The 25,648-nt window shown below is 37.9% G+C and overlaps 1 protein-coding gene across 1 annotated transcript in view; it reads right to left on the bottom strand.

Annotated features, from left to right (window-relative positions):
* LOC132104245 (CLIP-associating protein 2-like) overlaps positions 1-25,648 on the bottom strand; it is a 52,603-nt gene that overhangs the window by 3,985 nt on the left and 22,970 nt on the right. Inside the window, 30 exon segments of the mRNA XM_059509566.1 lie at positions 3-97; positions 548-691; positions 794-937; positions 3,058-3,136; positions 3,248-3,411; positions 4,409-4,411; positions 5,516-5,572; positions 6,389-6,452; positions 6,565-6,809; positions 6,935-6,958; positions 7,843-7,949; positions 8,424-8,486; positions 9,984-10,091; positions 10,817-10,858; positions 11,073-11,240; positions 12,288-12,314; positions 12,867-12,893; positions 13,495-13,599; positions 14,216-14,236; positions 14,501-14,665; positions 15,026-15,063; positions 15,164-15,331; positions 15,410-15,487; positions 15,580-15,639; positions 16,541-16,611; positions 16,694-16,829; positions 17,065-17,210; positions 20,210-20,302; positions 20,452-20,528; positions 23,232-23,378. Coding sequence (XP_059365549.1) covers positions 3-97; positions 548-691; positions 794-937; positions 3,058-3,136; positions 3,248-3,411; positions 4,409-4,411; positions 5,516-5,572; positions 6,389-6,452; positions 6,565-6,809; positions 6,935-6,958; positions 7,843-7,949; positions 8,424-8,486; positions 9,984-10,091; positions 10,817-10,858; positions 11,073-11,240; positions 12,288-12,314; positions 12,867-12,893; positions 13,495-13,599; positions 14,216-14,236; positions 14,501-14,665; positions 15,026-15,063; positions 15,164-15,331; positions 15,410-15,487; positions 15,580-15,639; positions 16,541-16,611; positions 16,694-16,829; positions 17,065-17,210; positions 20,210-20,302; positions 20,452-20,528; positions 23,232-23,378 — 2,866 coding nt within the window.

Genomic DNA, 25,648 nt, shown 5'->3' on the forward strand with positions numbered 1-25,648 from the left:
GTGTGTTTTGTGATGTGTTGGTAGGGGAGGTTAAAGGGCTCGACCAACTGGCTGGTGATCTTGGAGTGTGTCGGGTGAGTGGGCTTCCCATTGGAGCCTGCAATAAACTTTTTTTAGTGCTGACAGAAAAAGTGGTTCAGAAGTGATTCATAAACATTTACGCAACACAATCTTTAGCATTAAAAATTTGATCAGATTTTTGAAGTCCAATGCAAAAAAAACCAAAAAACAAAACAACATTATTATTCAAAATATTGTATTATTTAAATTATAAAAAATAAATCAACTTTAATAATACTGTAGCACTGAAAAATAAAATATTTTATGTTTATTTTAATACATTTATATAATTCATTAAGTATCTAATAATCATTTTAATAATATTAATACTAATATTTATAGCTTAATCACTTTGCATTCATTTAAAAAGATGTTTACAGGACAATGACACTTCTGGAACATTTTACATTACTTTAGCATGTTTATGAGCAATCCATGTAAAATTCTTGGTGGACGTGTATCACTACATTAGTAATGTGTTTATCACCTGGGCTGCGTTGCCAGTGTTACGTAGGTGGTTCTGCAACAATTTGGTGGCTCCATCTTGAAAGGTTTTAGGCAGTGCAGCTAGAAGCATTGTAAACTCTGGTGTGTTCAGCTGGAATAGCGAGATCAACACTGACTGCGCTGCCTGCAATCAAAGAACACAATTAGACCTTCAAACTAATCCACACCGCTCACGCTGTATAGCGTTTCAAACATCATTCATGTAATCAGCACAAATGTCTTGTACCTTTCTGACATCAGAGCTCTTGGGTTCGGTGGTCCACGTAATGATTCGCGACACTGCCAGTCTGGTTTCGCTCGAGTTGACAAAATCCTGTGGCTCCATTTGTAGGGTCAGTGTTTCTATGTACTTCAAAATGGCCACCTTCACCTGAAACATTATCCTTGTATTACAACTGTGCAATAAACTCAACTAAGGCATATTAAATGTCATTCAAGACAACAGCAACATTCACTCCAGAAGTTTTACTTCGAACATTTTACCTCAATCACAAACCCTCCTTCAATCAAACTTCTCCACAGCCAGAATCAAAGCACCATCAACTCTGCAGTCCATCAGTTACAGACAAGCACGCAAAGTCACACATTCACAGCTATTCTTAAATCCATGAAAAGAAGCAAGACAGCAGGGGGAAATGGAGTGAGCATGATGGGTGTGAATGGATTCAGCAAAGCGTTTCAAAGACAAAAAGCTTGTGTGTCAAGAGTATGTGTGTTGTCAGCAGGTTGTGTCCTGCTCTCTTTCACTGATGTCCCACTTTCTCGAACATCATGCCTTTAAAAAAACATGCTTCCATCAAAACTGACTAATTAAGGTAATAACTAAGACCAAAAAAGCCCCCTTCTATAGGTTGACTAGAGGGGAAAATGTTGTTTTGAATACCACACACTAACTTGCCACTAAAGCATTTTCAAAATAAAAATATGGGTGGAAATCTGTGGATCTATCTTTTATTTTTATGCAGAAGAGGATTCAGTGAGTAGCTTCTCTTACTGTCTGTTACATCTGAAACTGGATTTGGGATTTTAGTTGTGGGAGCTGCGCGTTATAGAATTGCTTCCCCTGTCTCTCACTGACCTGTACTGCTTGGTGCCACACTTGGATATTTTCCTGCAGTGTACAAGCATGCCGTCGCTTTCTGAGGGGAAGCAATTCTATAGCCCCGCCCCCGTACCAGCAACAGCGCCTTTTCCCCGGCTTCAGAGAGAAAGAGGGAGAGCACATCAATGAAAGGGAGCCCCAGGCAGTCATGCAGATAGTAGGGATAGAGGCATAGGAGGGAAAACTGGACAGGATGCGGTATTAAGTGATACTTCTGAAAAAAGACGCTGAATGAGAGGCAGATGAAGGGGAGATGGTTTGGTTAGAGGGAAGGTGGGTCTTTGCAAATGTGGTTATGGGATTGGTGTAGGAAAGAGTTTCCTACAGGATTTTATTGCTGCAGTCGAAGACAACACCACAAATACATAATAATTTTCATGTTAAAATACAATTTAACTCTAAATCTCAGATATGAATTTTTTGGTACATCTTTTTTTCTTTTTATAAAAATATTGGCCAACATTGTAAATTTAATTGTTCATGTCACCTTTAATTTTACATTTAGACTACCTTCGACGTCATCTAACACTGTAAAGTCAGCTAGCTACAGTGTTGATTTGAATTTTTTGATGTGTTGAATTTTGAATTAAAACTATTTTTTAGGGAACTAAAATAAAGCTGAAATAAAATAAAAGAATAGATGGAAAAGCAAAATTAAAAACCTAAACGAAATTGTTAAAAGATTCCTTAGGATCTAACTGAAATAAATAGCTTCAAAAGTTGAAGCACTGAAATTACTCAAACTAAATAGAAATACATAAAGAAAAACTAATAAACAATTACATGAACATATCAGACTGAAGATAAAAAACAATTCAAAATATGAATAAATATAAAAATTGTTCCCTTGACAACTAACTTGAAACTAAGTTAGTTAAAGCATTAAATAAGGTAAAGCTTTAAAACTAAAACTGAATTAACTGAAGGCTGAAAATATAAAAATAAAAGCCAATTAAAATATTAATAAAAACTATAATACTATAGTTTAAAGGCTCCCTATAAATAAAACACAAATGTGCGTTTTTTTGTATTGTAAAATGGTACCAATTGAGTGATTTGTTCACAAATTTGCCAATGAATTAATGCAACAACATTTAAAATGACGGCTCTTCAGATTCAGTGCAGGAAAAAATATTAGGCAGAGGTTGGAGATTCTTATGCAAGCCAAAGCCCAAAGGCTTGCATGAGATTTTATGGAGAGATAACAATAACCTGAGTACACTGACCCAGCCCGTAACATCCTGTATAAACTCCAAAACAAGCACTTAAGGAAGACCTGCTACAATCTTACATTCTCTGATAGCAGCATGTTGCATGACACTATCAATCTTAGTCGCTCATCCACACAGTGAGAGACGATAAAAAAGTGACACTAAAAAAGCACTTACTTTTAAGTTGGGCATCTGTGTTTGGTCAACTGTGAATCTCATTAGGATAGTGAACTGCAGATCATTCGGAAAAGATTCTCTGGAGAAAGACACAAGAAATAAACAAATTATTCTTGTGCAACAAAATCTGTGGACACTTGATATCAGAGCTAGGCAGAAATAATGGCTTCCAGTTTTTCATATAACATACCTTGTGACGTCTAGGGCTTTCTGTACTTTGGCTTGTACTGAGCCGAGCAGATCCGCTCCCATTTTCTTCAGCAGTTGTGTGAGCAGCACAAAGAGCCAGTCCTGCAGATCCTCCTTATGAACTACAATGAAGTCCACCAGCGTCTCCAAAAACATGCTGAACACCTGGACAAACACCCCCAGTAAAATACAACAGCAGTTAAATCAGTAAAAAATAAAACACGACCACAAAAATAATCAGTTTTGATGCATGCATTCATCTCATTCAGTCAGAGGACATTTGCTGTTCATTTGTTAAGAGTAAATGGGGCAATGTTTTTATCTCCCAGTAGGAAAATGTCTAAGCGCTGCCAAATACCATCAGCCAGCTTCATCTAAAACTGTGATATGCAATATATATAAAATTCCAAAAACTTTATATCAATTCTAATGTGAGCTTCCAACTGAATAGCATCAGTTAGTAAAGATACCCCACTTTTCATATGCAGTCAAACGAAACTGCACAAATGATACTTGGTCAGCATGCTTGTCTCTATATAATTAATAGCAATGTAGGAAAGTAATATAAAATACAGACATATGGGCAAATTGAAAGTAAGCAGAAATCAACTGTTACACAATATTTGAGAATTCTCTATGTGATCTAATTTTAAAAATTTGTTTTCGTCTGAATGAAAGAGAATCAAAGTTTTTCCAAATGGCCCACTATGTTTCACTCTGCCGTTTGTTTCGGTGATTACAGCACTGCTTAGTTATTTACCTACTTGGGAACTTCAGAAGATTTGCCCAAAAACAAGTACAACGTAGAAATAAAACGGCATGCTAATTGTTACATTACAACCAATATTGTGAAAGATCCAACAACCAAATTACTGATGTTTACAATATAGACACTTTTTAGATATTCTAGATTAGTTGACAGCAAAGCCACAGATTAATAGCATGATCAAAAACATATTAGATTTTCTTTTATCATCATACTATTTTATTATGGATTAGTACATTAGTAAAGTAGATTGCCCTGTTAGTGCTCAGTCCCAAAAACGGAATAAATGCTTTCCAGCTATTTATTAGAGCAGTATCTCACAGTTTCTGGATATAGGCATTGCACAAAGACAAACAAGCAGTCAAAAAAATATTTGCACAGGTCAACCAAACTTACTCTCTACAGTTCCACCACAGGGTAAGGCATGAAAAGAAACAAACACACTCGTGAATGTCCATAAAAACATGAACAACTGACCATTTGCAGGATCATTTTTGAAACGAAATGAAAATTAATAAATATATTAAATTATAAATTAAATTCAAGTTCAAAATGAAAATTCTGTCACTATTTACTCACCCTCACATTGTTTCAAACCCTCAAAAGTTATATTGTTATGAATAGTTCCGATCGTTTTATATAAATATAAAGTGATCATGTCTCTTCAGAAGACTTAAAGAGTTAGTTCAGCCAAAAATCTAAATTATGTCATTAATAACTTACCCTCATGTTGTTCCAAACCAGTAAGATCCCGTTTATCTTTGGGACACAGTTTAAGATATTTTAGATTTAGTCTGAGAGCTCTCAGTCCCTCCATTGAAGCTGTGTGTACGGTATACTGTCCATGTCCAGAAAGGTAAGAAAAACATCATCAAAGTAGTCCATGTGACATCAGAGGGTCAGTTAGAATATTTTGAAGCATCGAAAATACATTTTGGTCCAAAAAGAACAAAAATGACGACTTTATTCAGCATTGTCTTCTCTTCCAGATGAACAGAGGTCTTACGGGTTTGGAACAACATGAGGATGAGTCATTAATGACAATTTTCATTTTTGGCTGAACTAACCCTTTAAAATGCTCAGTTTGAAGCGTCAGAGTTTTGGGTGAACGGATTTTCAAAGGAGGGACAGAAATCTCTCAGATTTCATTAAAAATATCTATTTGTGTTCCGAAGATGAACATGTCTAATGGGTTTGGAACAACATGAGGGTGAGTAAATGATGACAATTTTCATTTTATGATGAACTAACCCTTTATGGAAATTATTCTGTGAAATAGTTGAAACAGTAGATATGAGAAATCAGGCACACCATTAAAACAAGACCATTAAAGAAGATATAAAAGGGAGGAAAAAGGGTATGAAAAATGTGTAAATTATATATCCACACTTTTAATTATCCACATAAAAGGATCCAGGTTTTTCCAGACCCCTGAAGAACGGCTCGAGTGGCTGTTGAATGTGATTGTGCTGGAGGACAGGAGGGTGAGAATGACTTCTGTACCTTAAAAGAGGCAGAACTGATACCGGATTCTGCCGTGCCGAAGCCTCTGGAATCACGCTGCAAATCAGAAAGAGGGGCGGGCCATGAGCCCAGCGATCAGATAAACGGGGCGGAGCTACAGTCTACCCGACAAGATAGAGAATGGCAGAAGGGGGTTCCAGGAAAACGTTATGAGTGGAGAAAGATAGACACCTCAAACGTGGGTTAGTCTGTGTGCAAGTAGGACTGGGCTCACAATAGTTTATGATTACAAAATTTTATGATGCATTTAACGTGATGTTCCACAATCTTTTTTATTGTATAAATTTAGTAATTTTCATTTTAAGAAGTATTAAAATGTATATAGAAAAGATACCTAAAACATCAATGCTTATAGTTAAATCCTACAAGGCTATACTGAAATTTGAGCATTCTCATTTTCTCATGTTCTTCCTAATGGCCAAAGATTGGCATGACATTTAGATCTGAAGATGTTCTTACATTTTTCGGGAATTGTGACAGTCCCAGTATGTGTATGCGTGAGTGCAAGCAAGAAAGGGAGGAAAGCTACGGAGGAAGCTTGGGCTGGCATTGCAGTGGTTGAAAAAAGATGAGTGAACTGTCTGAAATCAGAAATCCGGTCAGACCAAACCATGCGATTAGCCACGGTCCTCATCTGCAGAGTTAGTGTGCACTGCACATGCCTGAGAGTATGGATCTGTGTGTTTGTGGCAAGAATTCGGGCTGTGGGTGAGGCAGAATCCGATACAGTCAAGCGGTTTTGTGTGACGCAAGAGTTCATGCTGGTTTATGACTGCATAAGTGTGTGTGTGTGTGTGTGTGTGGGGTGTAAGTGTGTTCTGGAGAGTGTATGAAAGCGCCATGCGAGGGTACCTTGCTGTGTGGGTCTGCAAACATCCTGGTAAAAATTTCACACAACCTCTTCAGCTCAACACGGCTGAAACAGATAGAAAGAATAAATTGAAATACTTGCATTGAACATGAATCTGCCAGTTTAGCTGGAATGTGAAAATTATAATTACACTTTATTTGGTGCCTTAATGGGTTACCTGAGAGATCGCTGGTTTTTCAGCAATGCCTGCAATCCCATCAGCCCCTCTTTTCTCTCAGACCAGTTGGCAGAGGCACAGCGATTGAGCACTTCAGCCACATCTTCAGTCTGCCGCATATATGTTGGAATACTGCCATTCCGGGAGCTGTACGAACGCTCTGAACACGCACTGGAGGCATCGCTATTTGCATCATCATCCGAGTACATCCCATAGGTGTCATACCGACGCCTAGCTGGTTTCTTCTGCTCAGAAAAACATCAAATGAGATTCAAATTAGCAATTAGGTATAGAGTAAACACTAAGACAACTTGAAGAAAGATCGTTTAAGTTTAATGTCAGCTTAATGCAGAAAGCCAGACAGACTAACCTTGCCCCGCATATCTCCTAATAGCTGGCAGCATTAATAAAGCCAAAGGTTAAAGCACGAGTTAAAGACAGACATGTAGGACATTTAGCACACAATACAATGGTTATGTTAATTTAGTGATTACAGTTTGGTAACACTTTAGAAAAGGGAACACTTATTCACTATTAACCATGCCTTTTCCCTCAATAAATTCCTAATTTGCTGCTTATTAATAGTTAGTAAGGTAGTTGTTAATGTTAATATGTGCTTAATTAGTACTAATAAATGGCTAATATTCTAGCAATATGCACGCTAATAAGCAACTAGTAAGTTAAGAGACCCTAAAATAAAGTGTTACCAACAGTTGTATCCAAAAGTTTGCATACCATTTGCAAAATGTTTATAGATAAAAAAATTAAATAAAAACAACTGGTATGGACATTCCACTTTTGCCATCCCTACACCATATTAAATCCCAATCCAATTAAATCCCATATATTTACACAAAATTTTAGGATCGGTAGGATTTTTGAAAGAAGCATTCTTATTCTCACCAAGGCTGAATTTATCTGATCAAAAATACAGAAAAAAACAGCACTAATGTGAAATACTGTTACACAATTTAAAATAATGGTTTTCTATTTCAATACATTTTAAAATGTAATTTATTTAATGTGAATATTCAGCAGACATTAATGCATTCGTCATGGTCACATAATCCTTTAGAATTCATTCTATTCTGCTGCTCAAACATTTCTCATCATCAGTTTAAGACAATATATGTACAAACATAAATGTATATAGAGATTTATCTTTATAAAATGTCTAAACATTAGATTCTGGGCATTTAATTGTCTTAAATGTCTGATAAAAGAGGATATGTAAACTTGTGTGTAAGTGGGGTGTAAGGAGAGTTTCTGTATGTTTACCAGAGCATCTGCCAGGGCTTCCTCCACGTCTGATCCTGTGTTCAGCACTCTCATGGCACTAACTGAAGATGAGAGACGACTGGACTGAGACATACCCAACCCAGAACCTACAACACACATCACACATTTTACATACACACGCACAAAGAAAAATAAAACACCTAAAACGGCATGCAGTTATCTTATCAAAACTGAGAAATCACATAAAAATAATTCACCAATAATAAGGATATTAACACTTGAAAACCAAAAAACAACTGATTACCACTGAAAACATTAATGAAAATTAACCACAAATGCCCATACAACCAATAAATAAATAAATATATATATATAAAAAAAAAAACTTGGGTTAAACTCAGAGAAAATCATAAGTGACTGTGAAAGATGTTCCACACAAATCTACATGAATACGGTTGTTATCAGTGCATTGGGAGGAACGATTAAGAAGACTAAACTTAAAAGCATGCAGGTCTGATGGAGGCTAAATTGAACCAAGCAGAAGAATGAGATGAATATTCAAAAAGTGGCAAAGAAATTTTTTTTTTATGAGTCCTTTGCCAGCTGTGGTGACAGTTCACCTGCTGCCCCAAAGGCATCTGGGGCATGAAGAGCACCAGTTGAGCGCGAATAATGCCGGGATGCTGCAACACACACACAAGAATGCAAACAAGCACACACGCGTAAATACCCAGGCCAGTGTTAAAGCTCACCAGAGAAACTCCCAATTAGCAGTAATGTGAGAGTGTGCCATCACCAACCACACAAGCCTCATTGTGACACACACATTTCACACACTTCAAGTGTCAACACTCAAGGGTATTAGTCCAGTTCTGCTTGTGTCCTGCATAACAGCAGGAATATTTTCACCCTTTCAGCTGGTCACCCCAGAAAAACAGTTTCTTCTGAAAGAAGAATATACCTAGCCTTGTCATACCTAAAACTCAAAAATCTCACTGACAGCGGGCCTAAAATTTCTTAATCACAAATTAGGCACACTACAGCTTTGACTTTTTTTCCCCATTAATGAAATATTGTCAAACTGCTTTATACTTATGTACCCATGTAAAGTCAACAATAAATGCCATTCACAATTTTTTTTCTTTCTCACTATGGCTTTTCTGTGCAAAACAGGGTATTCAACAAGTGAATAAAAAATACATTTTACAATACAATACATTTTGATTTCACGTTGACTAATAGGGCTATTTCCTAATATTTCCTGTCTGAATCCCATTAAATCCCATATATTTACACAAGGATAAAAAAAAATCTTTTTTAAAGAAGTATTCTAATTCTCATCAAGGCTGAATTTATCTGATCAAAAATACAGTAAAAACAGCACTTCTGTGAAATACTATATACTTTAAAATAATGTTTAAAAAAAACATTTTAAAATGTGATTTATTTAATGTGAATTTTCAGCATGCATTAATGTAATCTTTATTGTCACAAAACCCTTTAGAATTCATTCTTTTATGTTGACTTTCTGCTCAAACATTTCTTATCATCAGTTTAAAACAGGTTTATATGTTATGTGGGAACCATGATATATATATTTTTTGTGTTTCTTTGAAATATAAATGTTATGCAACTGTCAAATCTGTACAGTCACTTTTGCTGAATAAAAGGAATAATGTCTTTCATAACAAATAAACCTTGAACTTCTGAATGGTGTATGTGTATATAAATACACACACACACACACACACCATTCCTTTAAGATAATTTTTCTCTGGTGTGCTGTATTTAAAGACCTAAGATGAAGCCTTTGACAGCATCCATCAGCAATGTTCACCATTTATGATGAAGCCTAAAAAAATAAAAACAAGGCCAGGAGAAAATTGCTTCCTGACCAAGCTGAACCATGTGTGGGATTTTCAAACTAAAAAATATTTGTAATACAATGTTAGTGTTGCGTTTCACTGTACAAACATTCATGTATGGTAGCTGCAAAAATGCACACAAAACAGTCCAGCAAAGAGCATAATGTGCAAAAGTTTGACTTCCAGTTTCAAATGAAATGAAGGAGGACAAGTGTCACTTTTCAACATGGCATGATTTTGTCTAATAATTTTAGGTCCCTGCTGAGTTGAAGCTGATTGGTCCTGGTAGATGAAATGGTTGCCGTGGTTACTCACCGAGCGGCGTGAAGGAGCGCACAGGGCTGGTGTCTCTGCTGCTCTCTCGGCTGGCCTCACGACTGCAGCCCTGACTCACACTAGGCCGTGGTATACGACTACCCCTTGCTGACCCACCCCCAAGAAAACATTCCAAGACGAGAAGAGAGAGAAAAAAAACAGATAAAGAAGAACAGAGATAATGAAAGGTATAACAGACAGGCAAAGTAGGAGAAATATAGAAGGAAATTACATAAAATCTTTCTTAGCACCAAATTGACAATAGATTTATTAACTTTTTGAGGAGAGCAAAAAAGGGCTCAATACAAAGCCATGAGGAACCTCACAGAAAAAAAAGGAAGAGAGCATGAAAAAAAAAACATTAATATTTTGACTAATTTCTAGAGTGCATGTACAAATTCCACATTAAAGGAATTTATTAGAAAAGAGCAAACACTCACTGACAAGGGAAGAACAATTAGAAGGTTAAGAATTGAAGGGTGAATGTTAATTAATGCAAGGTGGCAGGTATAAATCCTTCCTTTTATATCCTGTCTCTCAACCAATGTTCAATGTTCATCTGCATTCATGAGATGGACTTCACTCATTCATTCACTTTGCAAAGAGCAGCACCAAGCTGTGGGGTGTAACAACACTGCAGACAAGGGAAGACCCAGCAGGTTAATGTGATGGCATGTTCTGCTTTCCCAAAGCAGCGTGTTACACGTAACAAAGCACAACCTCCAGCACGAAACACCATTAGGATGACAGCACCAGCTCAGACAGGCAGATGGATTATCAATATGGGATGGCTGTTGGACACCAAGGAAAAAAAACAACAAAACAAAACATACCTCCTTTTGATCCATTGTAGATGTGGCTGATGTTTGAAGGAGCTTTGATTGAAAGAAAAAGTTTCAGTTTTAGTAAGAAGATAATCACCCGTTTATGTGAAGGCCTACAGTCACAGTCTTCACAGCCAATGTACAATTGCAACACTTTTGCATATTATGCCCCAACAAATTCAATAGACACTCATTGATGAAGATCTTTTATTCATCAGAAAGAAAACATCACAATAGAAGATCACAAATAGAAGTCAGTGCTTACCAACAGACAGGCGCGTGGGGCTGGAGTCTCGACTGCAGCCTTGACTGCGTGGGATCCGGCTGCGACGGTGGGAGCCTGGTGCTGCACTCACACGCTGAGCTCCTGTACTGAGAGTGCTCAGAGCCGTGCTGGTCAAAACCCGGCCTGGGGAACCTGAGCGAGAACCCGCTGTAAACAGAAAAAAAAAAGACAGACATTTTGTGAGCCTGACAGACCTCTGAAAATGTTCATCATCCTACCGATTGCATATAAAGGCATTAATAAGTAGGGTGATGTATTATATATATTAAAAAACACAAAACACAGACTGTCCACTATTGCCAAACTCAAACATCACCAACAAACTAATCCCCATAGCTATGATGACATTTTTGTTTGTTGATCCAGACAACAATAATTTACATAACAATAACAATCACAGATACAGATGACAGTTTGACATAAAAGTGCTAGTGCTGTGATTCTGATTGGGTGTTCGAGACAAAAAGGGAAGAATGAGGTATCCCTAGTGAACAAGTGAAAACGTTTCTATGACTACAAACTCTACACAACCACAAATGAACATGCTCACGCAGCACTTTGACACACCAGTGACAAAATCTTTAAATTTCCCCACACAGTGACGTGTAAAGTAGGGGTGGGCGATAGAACTAAAATCTTGTGTAATGGTTATAATACACAATAATTATATTTGCTGAAAATTCAAGCAAATATATTTTTATTGAAATACAACTATGTACAAAGTCTATTTTTCAATAATTTAGTGGCTTAAAAGCTTTCAAAAAGAAAGGAAAGGAACGTTTTATTTTATTTACCTTGATGGACACCAAACAAAAAGGCAAGACAATTCATGACACACAAATGAATCAGCTTCACATTACATAATACCAAAGTTTTTTTATTTAAATTGTGCCACATATATACACAGGAAGCTGTGTAGCAGATTCATAGCAGAAGCAGAATCTGTACCAAACGATCAATCAATATATACCGGCATACCGCCCAGCCTTAATTTGAGGTTTAACAAATTCATAGGTTTGAAGAAAGAGAGAGGAAAAAACACCATCCAAAGTAATCCAAGCAACACACCCTCCATGCAGTGAAGAGAGTGAACCAGGACAAGGGAAGATGTAAGACTAGAGGTTGGAGGCCCGCAGGATGGGATTGACTGGACTAAGTGAATGAGGGACAGGTGAAATATGCTGAAAATCTTACCACCAACAGGGGTAGCAGACTGTGATCCTGAGCCAATAAGGGGAGAGGATTAGGAAGCGTGCGGGTCCAAAAAACCCATTGGGTGGGAGGAGGAACAGCATATTAAACAAATACAAATGCATTATGGGGTAAAACATGCAGTCAATGTGTTGTTTTGATGCACAGATTGTACAAATGAATAAAACCATCAGCCTGCAACTGAAAACATTAGTATGAGACGCACACATAGACTCAAAAAGCCCTGCAACAGCATTGCAACTGATATGACTCCACAACATCACCATGAAGGCACACAAAAGATAAAAAAACGTCATTACTGTGTTTGCCACTGCTTTAGTTCCATCAATACTCTCAATATGTTTAAGCAGCCCAGGCTGCACAACATCTACCTCTAAACTGATGTGTCTGACAGTTTGTTTCTACACGCCTGCAGGCAAAAATGGACTGATACCATCACACCCAAGTGAAGACCACACAGCATGCAGGCCACTCAAGACATATAAACACTTGCTCGCTCACAAACGCTCACACACGTTTGCATGAACTAAACACACTCGCCCACATGTCAGACGAGGGTACCTGGTGTGCAATCAGAATCGTCGGAACCTAGAGGCACAGAGACAGTTGGAGGAGCTGTGGGTTACATCCTTAGAGCAGGATGACTCCTGAAAATCTTTTATGTACACACTCACACATGCATTTGACAATGTGTGTTACGGCACGTGGTGTGAAGACTGTTCACAGTCATGTTTCAATGTATGCTTACCATACGTGTATTAAATTAACGTCTTTAAAAAAAAAAAATAATTTACTTTTACTCAGCAAGGATGCAATACACTTATCAAAAGTGACAGTAAAAATATTTATAATGTTGCAAAAGATTTTCTATTTCAAATAGGTGTGGTTCTTTTCTATTTTGCATAGGAGAATCCTGAAAAAATGTACTGCATAATAGGAATGACAGTATAAAATTTGTGTATGGATCATTTTTGGGAGTTTGCAGCCAGTACAATATTTTGGACATTTACAGACCATTCAATTAACATGAGAGCAGTGTTATGTTAATACGATGTGTTTATTGTCTCATACATGAGTAAAACGATAACTTAAGATGCATGTAAGTAATAGTATATATTATTTATTGACTATATTTCTTCTACTTCACTGTAGACGTAGAATGTGTGAACATACAGTGTGAGGCACTTACGTTGTGACTGAGACACCATCTTTGATCTGGTCCGCCCTCTGGAGTCGACCTGACTGCTCCCTACATTAGATGCAGTTGATAAAGTCTGCTTAGTCCGTAGTCGCCCTGGGGAAAACAAACATGCTGTAAGACCTCGGGTCAATCATAAAAACACCAACAAATGGCTAATAAGTGAAAATGATTTCCAGAGTGTATCACTGGCCCTCCACAATCACCCAAGGGGGCCAATCCTGTGATTGAGGGAACATATTAATGATCGAGTTAAAGCAAAGATGATGGGACAGAACAGACAGAATAAGAGGATCTGATCTGATCAGTAAGGGAGATTTTTAATGAAGCAATTCAACTTGGCACAACCACAAGCTGAAAGGCTGATGAGTCATGCAATACCACACGGTACCAACAGACGGCAACAGCCCTACATCACACACACAAAGAGCTCCACCCACTATGTGTGAGAGGATCAGGTTCCCTATCACACCTACAAAGCACTGAAACAACAACAACGAAAAGCAAACAACTTTTTACCATAGCATAATTCAATACAGATCAGAGACACACATATAAATCACCCCAAAATCCTGAACAACGATTCAAAGACGAACAGTAGGAAAGCGTGAGTTACATGATCAGAAAGGAAGGCCAATAGAAGGGGGTAGGGGGCAAGTAAGAAATGGAGAAGATGAAGAACAATGGATGAGCAAACGGCAGATGATCTTACCATCCTTATCAGAGGCATCATCTTAAGCCAAAGAAAAGAAAGAGAGAGAGAGAGGAGCACAGCAAACCAGTTAGAATAAAAGACACAAACACACTCACAACAGAATACCACACATCAACAACCGCACAGACACACACACGTAACCTTGAAGAATTAACCTATGTTCCTATTGTGTGTGGTAGGAGAGAGTGAAGAGCCTGTGTATTCACATGTATTAGCTCTTTTGCATATTCATGAGTTCATAAAACCTGGTAAAACTGTGCATGAACTTTATTTGGCTCCTACCGAGAGATGCATATGATCCAGTGGCCAAGCCTGTTGTGACTCGGCCCGCCACTCCAGCCTGTCCACCGTGTCTGGCTTTAGCACCGGCGGCTGCGTTGACATCCACATCACTGCGGGAACGCTGCAAAGAGCCTGGAGATCCTGATGATTTTGAACTGGCAGGCACTAAAATATCAAACACACAAACAAAATTTGTATGTAACATTTATTTAAATTAAGCATAAAGTGTGGAAACTAAAAGTAATGTATATATATATATATATATATTTTTTTTTTAATATAACATTTTCTCACTACAATAAATACTAAAATATCAATCTATATTTTGAAAATTCCTTTAGATTTTTTATGTATGGAAAACTTGTACCTTTGACTTTGTCCTCAATTCAATAATTACATTTTTATATACAAATACATTTTTAGAAAGCCACTGAACATAACAGGCATCAATTACCCAATATTCAGACACATGTGTGTGTGTACACACACACACACACACACACACACACACTCTAAGGATCTCACCTCTGCCTGGCGCAGCTGACCACTTTGACAGCGGCCGACTGTGAAAAAGAGAGGAAAAGAAACAGAGCTCTTATTTAAATTCACTGTTTAGTTGGGGTCTCTGGTGTAGTTCGATGAGGGTGAGTGAGATAATCTTACTTCAGGCTTTCTTGTGAACTGGACGACGAGCGATCTGACTGTGGCAGGGACGCCGCACTGCCCGAGCTCTTTAGATACGACTGAAGTGTCTTCTGATAGGATGATTCTAATGAGTTATACAGAGACTCCGCCTCCCCAGGGAAATGAGCCCGCAACCCCCAGTATGCCCTGAGAGAGAGAGCAATGTAAGAAAAAAAACAACAGGACACAACAAAATACATTAAGTAATTTGAGAAAGGCACTCACTTCCTGGCCTCCACTCGAGCCTCTGAGTCTGGATCTTTGATTCCCTTCTTTATACTGTCTATCAACACAGCCAGTTGCCTGAGACACAGAGGAAAGAGCAGTTATATGGTGCAGTTTTGGCCTTTCAACACCAGTAGGCAGCTGTAATTTAGCCTGCGCTGTGGTGGTACCTCTCCAGAGAGTGAGTCTGCCATTCCTGCAGCAGAAGATCCAAGAACTCATAACAGCGCCTGAAGGACAGAAAGAGAATTCAGTAATGAATGTGCTCACTCATGTCTGAAAATGGGCAAGGGCACAGGAGGGCAGGGAGAGATATTTCTATATTTTCTATATTTCTATATTCTATATTTACAATACCGTATTTTCCGGACTATAAGTCACACTTTTTTTCATAGTTTGGCTGGTCCTGCGACTTATAGTCAGGTGCGACTTATCAAAATTAATTTGACAAGAACCAGGAGAAATGAACCAAGGGAAAACTTTACCGTCTACAGCCGCCAGAGGGCGCTCTATGCTGCTCAGTGCGTCTGTAGTCTACACTGAAAACAGAGCGCCCTCTCGCGGCTGTAGACGGTAATGTTTTATCTTGGTTCTTGGATCTCAATAAATGCGATTTATAGTCTAGTGCGACTTATATATGTTTTTTTCCTCGTCATGACCTATTTTTGGACTGATGCGACTTATACTCAGGTGCGACTTATAGTCCAAAAAATACGGCATATTTATAAAGAATGCAATATTCATTTGTTGGAAATCTAAAATTAAAAAACATCGTAATGTGCTTTTTATTTAGCCAGTTACATCTCTTAAAGACTGCACCAGCAGACTAAATTCTGGACAAGTATGAATCTTCATTAGCAAGAGTTGGGAAGTTAGACTCATTTTCATGAATAAGTTCATATTACAGTGCATAATAATATAGAGCTACAATTATGATTTATTTTCTCTTTTTACTAAACATTTTACAACATGTCCCCATATAGAGTAAACAAACAAATAACTAAAGCGGTTATGAAATGGGCAGTTGAAAGAACTGATTCATGGAAATTAGTCCAACTTCCCAACTCTTTTGCTAATGAAGACTCTGTTTTATCCCAGCTATAGTGTGTTGAAGAAGTTTTAACGTCTCACCTCCGGACGGCCACAGACTTTGACGTGCAGTTACCAGTGATGAGAGGAATAAGACGTGGAACATGAGTGTGCTGAAAATACAAAAACATATAGTCAAACATTCACAGACACAGTGCAGTGCAGTCAAACACAACTTAAACCACTGTTTCTCACCCGTATGATGATGCGTATGGCTGCCATGCCAGATGTGGACATCACTTTGGCACAGTTAGGGATAAGATTGAAGAGCACTGGAACAATGGCCTCTGCACCATGATCAAACTTATTACCTAATAGTGTGGAAAGATGCCTGGAAAAACACCAGCATAACACAATAAATTGGTATACTTTACATGAACAAAAAGCAACTGCAAAAACAAATGGGAAATTGCTTTGCTCAAAAAGCATGTCAGGTCCTAGTCTCCAGCACTTAATTAAGTGGCTGGTGGAAAACAGATATCAATAATCTGCATACTATGCATATTCAACCTTCTAGTGCCAGAAATTCAAGTTCACATTGTTTAAGATGTCGATATGCCACTCACGCCACTGTGATGCAAGCCTCCCGCACCACCTGAGAACGCAGGTCTTTTGCCGACAGCTTAAATGCGCCATCCAACAGACGCAGGTGCTGGTAGAAACAATCATAGTCTGCTGCTCCGGCAACCAGCAGAGATCGGATTTTCTTTAGCTGTGAAGTGAGAGGAAGATAGAATAAGACCACATCAAAGACGGTTTGTCACCAATGAACAGAAAGGCAAAAACTACATAAAAGCCAGGAAACTCCTTACATTTCCATAAAATTTTGAATAGAGGTTTAAAACATCAAGTGTAAACAAACCATATGTATGGTCATAAAGAAAACTCTAGGTCTGGTGCATCCCAATGGCATCACCTCTTGAACTTTGGCATTCTTGTGGGAAACTCACCAAATACCACATTTCACCAAATATTTGCTCAGGAAACATTCAGCTACTTGTAAATGGAATATTTAGACAATTTCGATGAGCTTAAAGCGTTAGTTCACACAAAAATGAAAATTATGTCATTAATAACTTACCCTCATGTTGTTCCAAACCCGTAAGACCTCTGTTTATCTTTGGAAAACAGTTTAAGATATTTTAGATTTAGTCCGAGAGCTCTCAGTCCCTCCATTGAAGCTGTGTGTATGGTATACTGTCCATGTCCAGAAAGGTAAGAAAAACATCATCAAAGTAGTCCATGTGACATCAGAGGGTCAGTTAGAATATTCTGAAGCATCGAAAATACATTTTGGTCCTTTATTCATCATTGTCTCACACATTGTCTTCGGTTTACCTGGGCTCACAATATTAGCACAGAATCAGTTCAGAATCAATCACCAAAAGAATCAGTTCGGTTCAGACGCTCTGTGTGTTGGTCTACTTCATGCTGAATCACACAACACATGCGCAGTATCATCAGCTCCTCGGTTCTCAAATCAGACGCGTCTGACGGAAATGGTTCTTGACTCGAAAACGAGTCAATTTTTTGTTCGTTATCTGGTTTAAAACGATTAAGTTCGATTTAGTGAACTGGTTCAAAAAGATCCGGTTACATCGAATGATTAGTTCGCGAACCGGATATGACAAACTGCTTTGTTTTGAACTCTCTCTCACAACAGACACGGAAGAGAAGACAATGCTGAATAAAGTCGTAGTTTTTGTTATTTTTGGACCAAAATGTATTTTCGATGCTTCAAAATATTCTAACTGACCCTCTGATGTCACATGGACTACTTTGATGATGTTTTTCTTACCTTTCTGGACATGGACAGTATACCGTACACACAGCTTCAATGGAGGGACTGAGAGCTCTCAGACTAAATCTAAAATATCTTAAACTGTGTTCCGAAGATAAATGGAGGTCTCACGGGTTTGGAACGACATGAGGGTGAGTTATTAATGACATAATTTTCATTTTTGGGTGAACCAACCCTTTAAGTATGCACGAAACAAAAATGTACTGTTTTGTGAATGCATATTATAGATTTTATTGTTAACAATTCATCCATGCATATTTTTCTTATTTAATTTATTTTTTTGGCTTAGTAATGACTTATCAAAATTTCATAAACTTCTAGTAATGCATACAGAACCTCTCTGATCATTTATTCCACTTTAACCCACGCCCCTCCACAAACGACTACAAGCTTGCATGAATTTTTGAGTGCAATGCCAACATCTCAAAATCCAATCAACAACCATGGAATAGAACCAAGTCTCCATCCTAAATTTTTTGTAATAATCCGTTACACTTGGATGTGCATCACAATATGGAACAAAAGATCTGTCACTACTTCCGGTTCATTGCGATGTTAGCAGAGAGCAGAAACATTTTGAAAGAAGAATGGTTTACTCTTTCCTCATTTAAAACTTTTAAATAAAAATAAATCAATTAAAAACAGATGGAGACTCCAATCAAATCAGTAACCTAATGAAAACAGTTTTCTTTACATAGAACAGGTCCTCTCACGTGGGCCACCATGAGATCACATGACCAGTCAAACTGACTTTCTTTTTAGGACTGCACAATTAATCGAATTTCTAATCGTGATTACAATTATGGATGTCACAATTACGAAATCATTCTAAGTGGATATTAATCGTTCAAAGTCCACTTATGTTATTCTGCATGCTTAAGATGCGTTTTTTCTTTCGACATGTTATCTTAAGGGTTTTCGCCATTATTTTAATTTTAGCATTAACATTATAATACATTTCATATTTTTACTTTTTTTTATAATTTAAAGGAGAAACCAATCTGACGTATAGTTGACATTTGAGGCTTAATACTATAGAAAAGCACTAAAAGTTTTTCAGTTCAAGTGTTTTCAGCTTGTTTATTTTCATATAAAACTACGGCATCAAACTATGGTATAAACATCATTCAATGTAAATTGTGATAATCGTTATTATTAAACGCAATTATCATTTCAAGGGAATAATCAACAATTATGATTTTTGTCATAATCGTGTAGCCCTACTTCCTTTATCTCGGTAACTGTCATAACCATAATTTTAATTCAAATTATCAATTCATAGGATAACTATAAAAAAGCTAAATTGTAAAACCATGGCATTAGTAACTGCAAATGTGGTTTTGTGTGATGCTGCATCCACACAACTTCACATAGCAACAGAATACGTTTGTCAGTCCTGTATTTGAGTACTTAATACGGTTACGTTCACACACAGTATGGTTATTTTCAGGCGTAACAACCACATTTTTGTAAGCAAACTCTCACCCGTAAATTTTCTTTGAAAACACGCGGTGTGTGAACGGAACAGCACTGGAAAACTGGTTGTCTGTCAAGTCGTACAGTGCAAAAGAGAGCTGCTCTGCTGCTGTTTACCGTGTGTTGCGTGTTTTCATGTGTGGTTTCAGTAGCTGCAATGACTGAGAAACGAGTTGTGTGTCATCTGAACGTTTTAGATCCAGTCTCCACCGCAGCCGCTCCCGTGTTATACATGCTAACATGCAGTTACAGTTTTGTGTTCTACACGCGACTTAATAAATATAAAAGCTGCTGTCAGTTAATGAAGATTTGACTCTTGTCATGTCCGAAAGTGATAAGACTTTCAGTTCTAAGGAAGTCACCATCTTCGATATTACTTTGGTCACTGTTGCTATGACCTGCATGAGTGCTTAATCTGTGTATGTTGTACTCACGGCGCTTGTTCTATGGTCCCAGTCGTGTTTATCATCAGACAGGACCTCACGGATCTTGTTCAGATTATCCTCCAGGTCTCGTGTGGAGTAGATCTATGTAAAGAGAGAGAGACGCGTTTTAGATCAAACGATTCCAAGCCTTTGATCAAACCTGAATGTTATGAAAGCCACGGGTGGATTTGTAACTAGGTCCTGAGGGACTTGAGCAACACCTCTCTCATTTAAGTTCAGGTGTGTCTCACCTGAACCGTAGGGACGTCTGTGAAAGCTTTGATGAAATCCTCCTCATCCACAGCTCCCGCCCCCTCCTTAGAGATGCCTGCGAAACATGACTTCCATTCAAACACAAACTGGAGAGAGCTACGAGGTTTATGAAGGGCGCGTGAATCTGTCTAACACTGTTTGAGACAATCTCAATCAATCTCAGTCACACTAGCAGACAACTAATGGACAGTTGCAGCCGTTACCACAGAAACTGAGCACAATGAGAGGTTCCTATGGAAACTGTTGTATTGCTAGTCAAACAGGAGGGTATATTCTGTGGGGGGAGGGGGTTTTACACACACACACACACACACACACACACACACACACACACACACACACACACACACACACAGGGCCTAAAACTAACTTTTTGCTACACCTGCCAATGGCCGGTGACATGGTAAAATGTAAAATGAAAGCCATTATTTCTTATCTTTAATAAACTCTGAAATATAGAACTTTTAATTTAAGTGATTTTAAAAAAACAGCCTTCACATAAACTATATTACATATGTATAAACTATACAGGTTAATCTTTATTCAAGCTATAAAAGTTAATCAGCGTCTAGAACAGTCCAAGGATTTCTCTCTTTTTTTGTTCGTTGATTTACAGCAATGACAGACTTCAGCAGGTTTCACTTTAAAATCAGTGTTGTCTCTTTAAAACCCATAGCACAGGACGCAGATCTGACCCATGTGTGATTTTCTCCCAACTCTTTACGGTCAATTAAGTCTTTATAACTCATTTAAGACCAAGTTTACAAGGTAACTTGCCAAAACCGTGTTTTAAGACATAATTGTGTGTGTTTTAGTCCGTTGAAGTGCTACTTGTACGCTGTCTGAAGCGGCTCAGCACATGCGTACAGCCAAACGCGCAGCTATTCAAACTATACAACTACAATTTACTGCGGTGTTTAGGGGGCGTAACCCCAGGTATGTGTCGCCGCATTCTCGGGTTATAAAAAATAAAGAAAAGTTAATCTTTCAAAAAGAAGCAGCAATATCTTCTCCGGTAAAAGTTATTAGGACAGTATCATCACACTGCTCTGACCGTATCAGTCCGTTTGTATCCTATTATTTGATTTGCTCTTGTCGCTTATGACAGAACAGCTATGTTCACGATGATTTTGTCTTCAGAAAAAAATAGTTTTAGTCGCTTAATGTCAGAAACATAGAATTTCTTTAAAAACTGGCTGTTGTTTTCACTTCATTGCATTGTTATAATTCGTAAAAGTTGCACCCGCCAACTGGCGACTGACACTGTTAACGTTATATGGACTCGCCAACACTGGTTTCTACTTTCTATATACACATACACATAAATGTTTGCAAAACTATTACAGACTGTTCATTTCTTATTTGAGGGAAGAAACTTATCCTACATATTAACAGCTCTCAGTCCTAATGGACTTCCTGTCTTTCTTCCTATCTGATGTAACTGAATGATCAATCATGAAGGCAGGGGGGGGTTTGGCCTGTAAGATCTGCAACACGGGGGAAGACCCAAACAGTCTGATAAACACATCAGCATCAGTGAGCTGTCAATCAGCCTTCATGAAACCCCATATCAACTCATTTTGGGTGGACCTTTTGAAATTGACAACTCAGTAATGAGTCTCAGTTAAAATGTCAATTCATTGTGAACTGCTGATGGAAACCAAAAAAAGGGATTTGTGCAAACTTTTTGTTTTGTAAAAGCAACAGTGCATACAGCTACACAGATTATATGAATTGCATTGAAATAAAAAGCAAACAAAACAATTTGCCCAAATTTTTTCTCTTAAGACACCTTTTTTACTGGTCAATCAATAAATGCCCATAAGTGCGCACCAGCCTTTCAACGAGACGACTAATGTTTTGATCTCTGTGGCAGTTTTTCCTTCAAGCTTGTAGGAGTGGATGGTTAGAGTGTATAAATATCATACAATAACAGAGATTCTTTTTATGACTTTACAACCAGTAAAGATTGTTTTCTATACTGTAGTAGATATTTCATATATAAACAAACCGTAACGCAGCATGATGAAAACATCCACAGCAGAATTTGTCCCAAACAAATCAAGATATTGAAAAACTGTCTATTAGGTTATTAACCATAATACAAAGCTAAATAAATTTATGGCTACCAAGCATATCACAACTTGCCATTGTGAACTGATTAAGAGTCTGTATATTCACTATCTTACAACAGCTCTGAACGTGGTTCATCAAACTAGAAACTTTAATTAATCAAATTTAAAACTGAAACAATCTATTTTATAATATCAGTCCTTTGCTCTCATTGTTACATAATATGAAGCTATTTTTGCACTTATGCAAGACTAAATTTGTTAAGAGTAATGTTTTAGTTTGTGTCTATTGTGTTCCAAATAAGAGAAAATCAAAGTACCTTTCATGTGTTTTAGACTGATTTGTCTAAAAATAGGCATCACCACTGGTTGTTTAATATAAACCATTTTTTTCTAATTAATTTCCATCCATTTAATTTCCACCCACATATATTTACCATTACATACAATTATTTATACAATAATATTTTTTAGACATACCACCTAGTTGATAATCTTATAATATCTTCCTGACAGCACAGAATAAATGACTCTGGCAATAGTGATTATTTAGTTTTGACTTTTTAAAATGCACAGCATGTGTTTATTTTATCCAGATAATGTGCATATAAAAAACAGCATTAAGGCTAAAGACTCAACTGTTCTGCACCCTGGGATATGTAAAAGCAATCTCACACTTGTCTCACCTGTCTTGGCAGCTCCAGTGGCACTGGGTCGTCTGGAGCTGCTGGCAGAGTCTCCAGGTTTTTTGGGTACTTTGGGCACTTTAAACGCAGCCTGAGCCGATGACGGCCTGCTTCCATCCACAGAATCATCATCGTCAAAACTACGATCTGAGAAAAGCAATGACAGCATGAATCAATCAGTTATCAAAGTCTGAAAATGAAGACAGCATATAAATAGAACCAGCTGAGGTCAAGCGCCTCAAATTTTGTTCCAAAATAAGACTTACTGCACAATGATAAGCAAATTCAACTTATTTTTGTACCAACAGTCTCATATTCTCATTTCAGTGCAGCTGGGTCAATAATGAACAAAAAGAAGGAAATCTATCAGAATATATCAATTAACAAATTGATTCCCAGTGAAACCCAATAGGTCTTTGGTTTATATCAAGTAAGGCAAGAACAGGCCTGATTTCCTCCCAACCACAATCTCATCTTAAGTAATCAATGACCAGCCCAGAACAAGGACCGAATAGAGGCCTATCTATTACTGAACAGCAAAAACAGAAAGTATAGGTAATATCAAATCAATCGAACAAATTCACAAACAAAGAGTAATGCCTGAAAAAATCAAAGACTCCACAAAGCCACCCACACACAAGATCAGATTGGGCGCATCCAGTAAAGAGCAAGACTAGAAGAACACACACAGTCTTTCGTTTCATCTACCGGCTATTAAAAACACCCCAAATCTCCACGGCACCTGGGCAACACCTATATCTGCACGGATTCTGACATCAACATTCATTTGAAACCCCAGAAACATTTCAACCCCCTCGAGAAGACACTCACAGTCACAGATGCTTTTGCAGATGAGGCGTCTCATGCCTGAAGGCGGGCGTGGCTCTCTCTCGTATCCGAGGCAACGCCCAAGCTGCCGCTCACATGACACCGGTTCTCACCGCGCAAAAATATCCCAAGATGGATCAGTGAGGCACGTAGCACGGATCGCAGAAACCACCACCCAAAAGCTGCTCGGCATCTTCCCTCTCAATTACTCTCTCGCTCCATCCCCCTCGTCTCCTCCTCCATCACTCCCTCACACTCTGCTCTGCACCGTACCTCCTCCTTCCCAGCAGCCGAAGAGCCAATCAGGAGAGTGATGACATCATCTTTAACCAGCCAGTGAGCTTTGAGATTTGAGGATGCTTCTTGCATATCAATGAGGTTGTTTTGTCTGGAGCTCAAGCTAAGCTAATTAGCATCACGGTGCTCCAAGATCATCTTAGTTTAAATGCACATTCATGGTCAAACACACACACGGGAATTGTGGATGAATTAAATGTGTAAATATAGATGAGAACAAAGGCCACACCCCTACAGCTCAGATGTGGTCTTTGGATATTAAAGTGTGTGTGTTTGTGTGGGCAATCTGCATTGTGACCCCATTACTAAGCCAAGAGCTGACTACACTGACACATTATTGATGCTGACCCCACTAGCGGGGCTGAAAGGGCTCTGTGTGCCAGCCTATGTGTTTAGTATTATTAGCATAGTAGCATAACCCACCCTTTGTTCAGATGTGAGGGCGTGAACAACAATTCAACAAGGACGGGCCAATGAGAGCAAGATCAAGAGAGACTGATACAGGCCAAAAGGAACAAAACAGCAACAGGAAGCAAAAGCGAGAGAGAAAAGTGGGGACATGCTGAAGGGAAATGGGGGGAAAGGGAGAAAAGGGAAGGAAGGAGCAAGACAAGAGAGAGAGAAAGAGAGAGAGAGAGAGCTGGCCACTCTAAAAAGGCTGTTGCCATGACAACATGAGCAGCCCACATCAGTGGATTTGAGAGATTACAGAAAAAAAAAAAATCACATTGGCTTTAATTTTTCTCTGACAAAAATGGAAAGCTGAGCTTTTATATTTTTTTTCATCTTTTAATGATAATAGTAAGGATAAATCACATTGGTTAGAATTTTGGTCTGCCAAAAATGGCTGAATTCTGCAATGGTTTTTTTTAATTTGTCATTATTATTATGAAGAAGAACTAAAGGCTAAATTTACATAGGTTTTACATTTGGTGTGCCCAAAATGGCAAGCTGAAATCAGAAAAGCAACTTTTTTTTTTTTTTTCATTTTTTCCTTAAATAATAATATATATTATTAGTAGTAGGAATGGGGAAAATATTTTTCTAAAATAAGTGCTTTTCAAAGCAATATTTTGTATACCTACAAGAAAATTTGGCAAAAAGACTGCCCATCATGCAATCAAGTCTATGGGACATATGGGAAATGTTCTGCATTCAATTATTTATATTCAACCAAAATTTGAATGCTATATAAACAAAATATAACATTTGTTTTACAAAGCATCATTCTAGGAAGCAAAAGATTACAATATATAAATTCTTAATGAAAGAATTGTAATATTGTACAGTGA

Source organism: Carassius carassius, chromosome 25 (assembly GCF_963082965.1).
Source record: "Carassius carassius chromosome 25, fCarCar2.1, whole genome shotgun sequence".
Lineage (NCBI taxonomy): Eukaryota > Metazoa > Chordata > Actinopteri > Cypriniformes > Cyprinidae > Carassius > Carassius carassius.